Consider the following 10,634-nt stretch of genomic DNA (forward strand, 5'->3'; position numbering starts at 1 on the left):
ACAGAGAACAAAGTATCCTCTAATTCTGGGAAAAATTAGGCCAATCCTCTTTTAACTACCAAACCCGCTGGTCCATGACTCTCAAAACAACGCTTAGCAGAAAACGCTTCCTTATAGTTGAATGAGAGTTGAAGACATAATGGTTCCCTCTCCACAAAAAAAAAAAAAAAAAAAAAACTTCTTGGACAAGATGTTTGGTGTGAAAGAATGGCAGGAGTAAAGCAAATAATTCTTCTTAAAAGAAAGCGTCTGAATGTTACTTTATTCAACATGCAGACCAAGTCCCTACTTACATAAAACACAATCCTAGGAACTTGGGGAAGATGAAGGAAGCTGGAGAAGAGCAGAGAATAGATACAAGAAAAGACAAGTAAGATATTAGGCCTGCCTTTCAAGATCTCACAATTTCGTAGATAACACCGTTGATAGCACCTTTTGCAAATTGCACATTTTAAAAAATCAATTGAGCAGTTACCTTTGAAAACACAGACCCTGCTTACAAAAATCAGCATTGCAGGTAATTTCCTTGCATATGTGAACCCTCCAGGTATTGATACACTGGGCAGCGCATTCCTTCTCTCGAGCACGTGAGTTTTACACACATACGTGGCTGTCACATATCAAAACAAGGCTATTACTTTTCCAAAGAGTTCTACATGGATGTTATATAAGTTATCTATTATTGCATAACAAATTACTCCAAATATTGACAGCTTAAGGGAAAAAAAAAAGATATTTCACGTTGTTCCTACAAGTCAGGAATCCAGTAGCAGCTTATCTGAGTAGTTTCTAGCTCAGGATCTCTGATGAAGTTTCAGTGGCAATGTCGGTCAGAGCAGTCAGCTGAAGGCTTAACAGCGGCAGGAGGGCCTACTTCTATGCTTCTACATCTGACTGCCGTAGGGAGCCTCAGTTCCTCACCACCCCGGCCTCTCCGGAGGGGTACCCGTGTCCTCACGACATGGGTAGTGAATGACCCAGGAGAAAGCAACAAGGAAGCCACTCTGCCTGTTATGACCAAGGCACACACTGCCAGTTCCACCATGTTCCACCAAGTCTAGCCCACATTCCAGAGGAGAGGAAGCAGTTGCCACCTTTTGAAGAATTTTGGGTGTTTTTAAATTAGCACGAACATCGTCCTGGATAAACATAAACTCTGCTAGGACAATTTGTGTGAGAAGAGATTTATTTTCATCATGCTTGGCCTACTATTGGGAAACTAAGTGGGGAAGAAGGTCAATATGAAGGTCAATATTTAATGAATATTAGTTACTGAATAGATTAATGTTATAAATATATATGTTTAATGTTATAAATATATATGTGTGTATATATATGTGTATGTGATATATATATATCTATATATATCATATATATATATGTGACATAATGTCACATATATATATATGATATATATATATAGATATATATATATATGTCACATATATATATATATATCTATATATATATATCTTCTAGGTACAAGGAACTATGCTAGCTGCTATAGGGAATCAAAGTTATACCTGTCTCAGCCCTCTGCCCTGGAATATCCAGTATAAGAGATGAAAATGAGGATATAAATTACTTTTTAAAAACACTATATTGGTGACATCACGAACTTCAGAGTCAGATAAATGCCATTTCTGTGTGCTCTGTCATTGACTATCTGGGAGACTGGGACAACACATTGACTCTTTTTATATAATAATAAATAATTGGATATTTATTTGAGTCACTAAGGGCTAAGTCATGTTGCAATAAAATAACCATTCTCAAATTACAATAAAAATGTGTTTCTGTAAGAGTTGGCTGAGGGTTCTACTCCATATTATCTTCATTCCAAGACCCAGGCTGATGGAGCAGCCACCATCTGAAATGTCGACAGTCTCCATGGAAGAAGAAAAGAGAAAGTAGTGCTCTCATGACTGGATAGTCTAGAAAATTTTAACTGGAAGTGACACATGACTTGCTCATACTTCGTTGGCCACAGAAAACCATATGACCAAGGCACTAACTTCCAAGTGCAGGAAAAGGAAGTGCAGGAAAATTTGTAAGAAAAGAAACAACCTGTCATGTACTTGACACATGCTCATTCTAAAGTCCCAAAACACATCAATAGCTAACCAAGCTAACAGCATATGCCAATGAAACAATTTGGCATGATGAAGATAGTTGCAAAATGAAACAACAACTCCTCCCTCCTTTCATGAAAGTCGTTTTGGTTGTTTGCACTTTGGTTTGTCCTGTGCGTGCAGAACATCTGAAAAAGGAAAGATTCATTTAGGCAATGGAGTAGGAAAAGAGTATATTTAAATTCATATCTTAGCGACTTTATCCAACTCCACTTCTCTTGTAAAAGGACAAATACTTTGTTCACAATTAAGGAGTAACAAAGTTATCTCAAACTTATTTTTTTCTTTCTTCTCCCTCACACGTCAGGATTTGGTAGCAGTTGGAGAGTCTTGACAGTAGAATTGCACTGAAAGCATTTGGAGGGTACTAAAAAGAAAGGCCCTCTTTATGCTTTGGTCTCGTTACTTGCAGAGACCCTGGGGAGGATACTAAAAGTGTTCAGAATGGACCCAGCCCTAGGATTGGCCAGTGAAAACTGGAAGGTCCTCAGCCACCTCCCGCTTCCCCCACCTTCCCTGCTACCGCCCGCTGATAAAGAAGCAGCAACTACAATACCAGTTAGGGAATCATAAACAGATGTGGAATAATGCAGATATGATTTCACATTATGGTGGCATTTGCCAACATAAAAATTATTACAACTTTTGCTATAAATTGTTCTGTAAATTTTACAAAATATGCAAAAACTGACATTTCAAGAGCTGAGATAATTTAGATTTGTTAAAAAGTTGAGGCCCTTGAGATTCAGCAAAAGAAAGTATATTTCTTTATCTAGCTTTTAGTTGCATGAGTCTTTGTTTTTGTTTTTCAGCTCCTTGTTTATAATTCATAGGTCAAAACTGGCCACAGCTGAGCTTTGACCACTTCATTCTGTTTTACCCATAAATTTCTCCTGTGTCTCAGACAGCAGATATAACTTCTCTGTATCCCAAATTTCTTATCAGAGCATGCAGTAATCATGGCCTTCTCAGAAAGTTGACAGAAAAGCATTTGATATCTAGAAAATTCTCTAAAATGCTTCTTTGACATAAGACTGGTTCCCACTGTCTTTATAGAACACCAGTCCTAAGGATATTTTCCTTACCACTCCATTCTCTCTTTACAAACCCCACCCCAACACAAACACACACACACACACACACACCTTAAGTCAGTGTTACAGTTGTCGCACATCACCAAGGCCATGCTCCCTTGGCTCTCTCCCAACAGAACCTTCCTGAAAATCGTGCTTCTCACCTGAGACACTCAGAAAGCTTTTCTAAAGCTGCTGCTCTCATCTGTCACATGCAGAGAGTAACGTCTTTGTACATGAGAGAAGCCATGAAGCCATCGTCAGAGCCGGGATAACCAGATTGTATCCGCTAGCCCTTGAGGACACGCAGCCATGGTGTGTGTGTAGTGTACTAGCAAAGTTTGCTATATATCACTTTGATAGGGACGGCGTGGCACATTATTTCTGCCCCTTCCTCAGAACTAGAAAGTCATATGGCATTAAAAGAGAAATCTTCATCAGAAGTCAAACTTTTTTCTAAGTTGCCTCCTCTCTTTCTCCCCAACTGCCCACACCCCCATGCTCTCGAAATAAAGCTTGAGGACTAGTTTAGATTTTAAATTCGTTTCAATGGGGCAAAACCTGACCTTAGCGTTCCTCTCACACCAGTTGTTCTGGGTTTAATTAACGCTGCCCCCGCCCCATGTTTAAACAATTACTGTTGTAACATATGGCGGGGGGGTGGGGTGGAGGGGGTTGCGGTGCTACATTCACTGCCTCAGTCAGGGCACGACACAGTGTTCCACCTCCACAGCTCATGAAAAGCTTACGTCCTGCATTTCGTCACCCAGCAGGAATCCCCCACGCTGTGGTCTCTGATGTGCACAGCAAGTGTTTTACTGTGCAGTTCCACATACTGAACACAATAATAATTTCCAATGATGCCTAAATTACTCACTCTTCTACAGGTAGGTTGTTTCTTCCTTGCCAGGTTAGGGTATCCAGAACCCTAGCCTTATAACGTATTTCGCTTCTCTGGGAAGTTTCATTTGTCCTCAGCTCTTGCAAACACAGTCTTGCTGAACAGAGCTGAATTTTTAAGGCTGAATTTGTGGTGTGGATTCTGATGGCTGCACGTTAGTTCAAGTCTCTGAGGACCAGTGCCAATAAATGTGAAAGGGACAAGAGTAGATGGGCATACTTTTCTATTTCCACCAGGATGAAAAACTGCTATAAATTAAGTCTAACCTTAAATGTATAATCTGTCCTTGGGAGGAAAAAAACGGGGAGGGGGGATATAGCATCTTGAAGCTCTCGGCATCCCTTACGAGAAAAAAATTGGTTCTAAGGGTCTCTGATCTTGTGTTTTAGTAAAATAGAACTGCACGGCTGACTGACAGTTCTGATCTAAAGCATTTACGTTTAAGTTTTGATCTCTCTGCTTTTGATTAAAACTAATGAGCTCATTTAATTCAAAATGGGAATCTCTGATAAGAGAAATAAGGTTGATGTGATTGGATTAGAGGGGCAAATTAAACTCTTAGAGCAGAAGTTTGTGCTTATATAGTGTATTAAAAAGCTGTTGGCGTATTATGGCATGTTAGATGATGAGAAAAATTTCATAGTAATTCATATTTAATCAGAAGAAATGAAAGTACTAAATATAACATGGCTCTGCTTTTCCCTCGAGTGATAAAAAGCTGTACATTTAAAATGACATCAGATCCATGCTCTCTAAAACAAAACAAAGAAAAAACGTCTTAAGAGAGACACACAAGAAAAGGACACTTGTCAGTGGTTCCATCACCCCAGAATAGAAATGCCATAAATATAGGAAAATATAGTCACATTAAGATAGGAATGATACAAGAAAAGCCCCAGACCACAAATAGCAAGGTTTTTATTATTATAGTAACTCTCATTCTTCTTTCATTGGAGCATCAAGCGTGATATAAATAATAAAGATCTCTTTTCCTTAAAAATATATGCACATATTTTATAATCTAAAATTTTAAAGTTTGTTTTGCCTATTTTTCTTTGTTTTAATAAGATTTTCTCATACTGTATACTTAATTCTTAAATCTTTATCACCACACCAGAGAAAAGCATTATTAGTGTAGGGATGCTCAAAAGAAATCCTGTTTGTTGTTAAACTTATTTTTTTGTTCGAGAATAAGAAAAACTTTAAAAGTACTATTTTGGAAGAATAAAATTAGAGTATGTATTAAACTTTAAAACCCAAAAGTTAATTTTTACAGGAAAATACTTAAATTTACAAAATACCATAGAAGCTTGTTTTTAAAGAAAATAGATTTATGTTGCCTGCTAGATTTTTTTTCACGAAAGTGTTTTTCTATCAGCAAGACTCCAAGCTACCATTTTAAGTTTTATAAGTAAAAACATATTCTACTTAGCCTATAAATATATAAAGGGAAAGAGTATCTTGCTTAAGAGAGGAGACTCATATCAGAAGCAGAGATGTGAAAACACAGAGACTGTTCCTATTGAGATGATGGCTGGAGACAAGCTGCCATGAGTGACAGGAAGGGAAAGTTGATGCTGGGAGTAGTTTATGTTTGTTTCTGTCTGTGCGTCCTAATCTTAGCCCTCTACCTTGAGTCAGTTGAGAAGACTTCATGCTTCTTATTCCCCGCAATGAAAACACCCAACTCAGAAGGGCAAGGGCACTGACCAGGGTACAGCTACATGACCATGATGGTTTTGCCTACTCTCCAGTAGGCAAATGATACAAGAAAGGATTCTCAGGGAGAACTAAGAGCAAGTCATCCTTACCCTTCCTCGGAAGCATCCCTGCCTGAGTCTTGGTTGATCCCATAAATCTACGAGGTCCTTTTTCTCCATTACAGTTCTCTCCACATGCACTGGCCAAGTCTCAAGATGTGATAATGTTACTTACTATCAGACCCCATTTAGGGAGCTGCTGGAAGTTAAAAGGCCTGAAATGCTCTTGCTAGAAACTGGAATGGAATTACTTTGGATACGTTAATTTTTCTTTTTTATTTTCTGCAAAGTAAACATTTTCTAAATGAGGTAAATTGATTACTACACTCTAAGCACCCATCAGTCATTTATTTTTAGTGAACTCAAGGATTGCACCTGAGCAGTAGCTAGAGATCTAAATCATGTGTGTATGTATTTTTGTATTCTTCAGTGGAGTCAACCAGCCCCAGTCTGCTAACCACTGACAACACCCTTGAGCGTTCCTTTTTCATCCGAATGAAATCCACTTTGACCAAACGTGGCGTGCATATCAAATCATCAGGATATAAGGTAAGCTGGGCTCTGGGAGGGGAAATGGTTCTGTCTTAGGTCAATGCTAGGTCATTTGCATTGAGTTTCCTAGCTTCTTTGGGTCCACATAACCTTGAGCTGCCCGTAGTGTTCTCAGCCATCTTCATTACACTTTAGTCTCACTTCAGACATCGCTGGTACGCCAAATGCCTCGATATAGTGTCTTTTCTTAAAACGGTTGTTAATAATGTGCCAAAGGCTTCAGCACATGCTAGAAATTCACTTTGTTGGAGAAAATAAGCCAAATTCGTATCAGTCTTTAAAATGAGTGTTCTAAAACTGCTACGTCTAAGAATTCCACTTCTCTCACTTCCCCCTTCAAATTCTCCCTTCTCTTCAGAGGAAGACTGTCCATTTGAGTAACATCTTGGTCCCTGAAATTTGTACGTGTAAATAAGAAAATCAGATTGGAAATCAGAAATCTTAATTTTGACATTGCAGTTATTGAACATTCAGAGTATATGTTCCCAACAACAGTGAAGAACAAGTCTGCAGTCATAATCTACATTATCATCATTTTAAGATTAAAGCTATAAAAGCCTTCTAATCTCAAGAAATTCCAACATTTCAGTTACTATAGCAACATAAATTAAGACCTATGAAATTTATGAAATGCCTTTGGCAACACGAATTGTATCAATTTTGCAACGCACTAACCAGTCTCTCAAATAATATTTATTATATATGGAATGGAAATAGAAAAGGAATGTACTATAGATGCAGCCAGCACAGTGTTTTCCAGTTTTAAAGTTTAGGGCTTCTGACAGCTCAGTTCTTTAGGGTGACCACTGTTGGGGATAGAAACAGTCATTATCATCAGGCCTTAAAAACTTATATGTCATCAAGAGACTAGCAGAGGCATAAAAGTCAGAGTCAGGCACTTTATTTGACATGAATTCTTCAGGAAAAAAAAAAGAAAGAAATAAAGGAGTGGGGAAGCAAGCCCTTCAGTGAACGACCTTTAGCTGAGCTGTCCTACAGTCTGAAAGGCACACGTGGCACATCCTTAACCTTTAACAGGTTCGAAGCAAAGGAGAGGTTCTGGTCAGCTCCACCTGCTGCAGCTTTACCCTACAAGGCCTGATACAAAGGGATATGTTGGAGGAAAAAAACAGACTCTATCCTTAGGACCATTTTGTATTTTCTTGCTTTGATGAACACAATACATGTATTAGTTGTTAACTGTGTAGCATTATACTGGTAATTTTAATGCAAGAAAGATGCATTCTTTGCAATCTAGCTTTCAGGAGCTATCGGTCTTCTTTTCAACTATTACTTTTCTGTCTGTCAGCATTTATTCTTCACCTTTAATGATTTTCACTCGTTTGTAGGGGGCATAACTCATGAGGGAAGAAGATGAGACAGATGAGGTATTGTTTGAAAAAGCAATATTTAGTATAATTCAATAAATTATAATTTAGTATTCTGAAAAACAAAAAATGATTACTTTCACATGTAAAACTGTAAAATTTTGAATTTGAAAAAACTAATATACAGAAATAGTTTCAGTCTAGGCAGGAAACCAAGTTGCGTGGGTTCTATTTGTTTGTTTTCCCATAGGGCACCTAAATAAAGCTGTTTTTGCAACATGACCTGAAATTGGACAAGCTAATTTCTTAAATATTATTGAACGTTCTTTCCTCTTTTCATTCATTAATTCAACAAATATTTAGTGAACTACTACTATGGAGCCTATTCTAGATCCTAGAAACTCAAACTGAACAATAAAAAGTTCCTATTTTCATGGCATTATATTCTAACAAGGAGACAGACAATAACAAGTGAATCAAGTGAATAAATAAAGGTGACTTCAGAAAGCAATGATGGCCAAAATAACAATAGCTAATACTTATGCATACTACAATATGCTGGGCATGCTATAGTGTACATGTATTAGCCCTCACCACAATCCTAGAAGAAAATAATTTTATTTTTTCCATTTTACAGATGAAGAAATTAAACCTAGAGAGGTTCATTAGCATACCCAACATCACAGGTTGAAGAGACCAAGCTAGGGTTTGAACTCTGGGAGTCTGGCTCCACATCCCATGCACTTAACCACTAGGCTACACTATTATGCAGACAGTGAGGAGAGGTAATGTGAGGGGGTGATTGGTGGGGACCGCTTTAGGTAGGAGAGTCACAGAAGTTCTCCCTGACATGTCACCTATAAGCCGTGAATGAGAAGGGAACACTATGAAAACATATGGAAGAAGGGTGTTTCTGGAGCTCCTTGGGTTTAGACACTTTGCTATAGAAGGGGCCTTTGAGAAACAAAGTATTAAAAAGTATAACCTTGAACGTCCAGGATTGGAAAAAGATTTAAGAGCTGTTCCCATTTCCATCAAACCATATATATTGAAGTCATCATCCTCCTCTGACATAACCCTGTCATTACATCTTTCTCAAGATATCGTAATAGTCTCCATCCAATGCCTCAGCCCCTCCCCAGAACTGCTAATATGAAAGGTGATTCATCCCATTCCCTCAATAAGATGAGTCATCCAACAGATACAGCTCTTCCCCTCCTCCTCCTTCCACAGTGAACTTCTCTTGTTAATTAACCTTGTCTGAAAGTTACTGGAAGAGCCATGAGAGCCCATGACCTGACACAGCTGAACAGCGTTCCTGTTTATCTGTTCATTCTCAGTAAATAAATCCCACAGCTTATAAAACATTCAAATAAAACTGGTAATCACCCTGCTACAACACAATAAACACAAATAAAAGGAAACAACGATGATAATTTCTCCATACTCTCAATTCCTCCTAATTTATTACCATCGTGTGCTCCTTTCTTTTCCCTTAATGATCAAGATGTTAAGCCTTGCTCAGTACAGATCATTATTTCTCTCCATTTGTCTGTAACCTTGGCACATGAACTTTTCTGATTTTCTCCATCATTTTATCTGCCATTCTTTCTTTAATGTTGTTGTCACTGATGGTAATAATAGTAACAAAAGTACTACTTATCGAACAGTGACTCTATGGCAGACACTGTACCAAACACTTTAAACTTATCTTATCTTATCTGCACAACATTATGTAAAGACTTCCTCTGCGCTAGGCATTGTTCAAACTTTATATTCTATTACTATGCCTATTTTGCAGGTGGTGAAACTGAGGCTTCAATGGGTCCAGTCCTTTGCCCATGTTCACATAGCTCTTCAGTAGCTACTTGATCCAGGCAGTTAGCCTCCAGAGTTTGCCCCTTCACCCCTCTGCTTCACTGCTTAATGAATTAAGCCCAAAGAAGGGTTCAGCATGAGCCAGATCTCAACATATGAAAAATCGATCCAAGTTTTTAAAAGAAAAACCTCTTGCCTGTTTAAGACCTGCTCTTTGTGGCTCAGTATATCCCACAGCACAAGTTCATGGGGATTTGCAGAGATCTACCTTCCTTTCCAGGGGCTATAAAACTCACAGGTACCCATGACCAGGATCCCAGCAAGGAAACGCCCATCTGGATCTGCTAATCCACGCAGAGAGTGTGATCTGAGTTGCTGTTGCTTCCACACCCCAGTCCTCAGGAAGTTGCCCTGTCTCCAGTGAAGTTTCCCGACTGCGAGCTGACATTTGGTTGTCTCTGTCATCATTTGCTTTGAAATCCAGAGTAGCACATTATCTGGACCAGCCACTTTTTATGCCTCAGGGCTTCCCTTGTTGTCTGGGTCTCATCCTTGGCCACATATCTTAGCATAACACGGCCCTACTTTAAATTGCATTGCATCAATATTCTGCCATCTTGATGAGGTCTGTGTCTGGGGGAACTTACTAGATACAACGCAGAGGGTGAAAGGAGATATGTAATCAGGGAAATTAGAGACACAAAGACTAATTGGGTCGCCTCCTTAGCTCGTGTCTTTGGAGGATAGCTCCTTTTGGCATGGGACTGTCAGTTTTCTAATCTGTTCTTACATGCCCACCAGCACCACTGTCATTGCTGGAGTACTTATCCGCCCACATTATGACGTTCTAATGCTAATGGCACAGGAGAACACCCCGGACTGGGAAACACAGACCAAAAGAAAAAACTCTGTCATCATAGTTAGGTAATGCTGAGAATGTCTTTGATTCTCTGCAGAAGCGAAAATCTTCGGATGCCAAGAGTTCTTGCTATGACACAGGGATCACAGGGGAACTCCAGATTCTTAAAAATAAACAGTCCCCTATCTATGATGATTTGGATATGGATTCA

At 38.8% G+C, this 10,634-nt stretch overlaps 1 protein-coding gene across 11 annotated transcripts in view; it reads left to right on the forward strand.

Annotated features, from left to right (window-relative positions):
- NPAS3 (neuronal PAS domain protein 3) overlaps positions 1 to 10,634 on the forward strand; it is an 839,700-nt gene that overhangs the window by 765,406 nt on the left and 63,660 nt on the right. For all 11 annotated transcript variants that reach the window (XM_023523216.1, XM_023523208.1, XM_023523210.1 and 8 more), the window contains one exon: positions 6,297 to 6,415. In XM_023523216.1, coding sequence (XP_023378984.1) covers positions 6,297 to 6,415 — 119 coding nt within the window. The remainder of the gene's footprint in view (positions 1 to 6,296; positions 6,416 to 10,634) is intronic.

This window comes from Pteropus vampyrus, unplaced genomic scaffold (genome assembly GCF_000151845.1).
Source record: "Pteropus vampyrus isolate Shadow unplaced genomic scaffold, Pvam_2.0 Scaffold384, whole genome shotgun sequence".
Taxonomy (NCBI): Eukaryota; Metazoa; Chordata; class Mammalia; order Chiroptera; family Pteropodidae; genus Pteropus; species Pteropus vampyrus.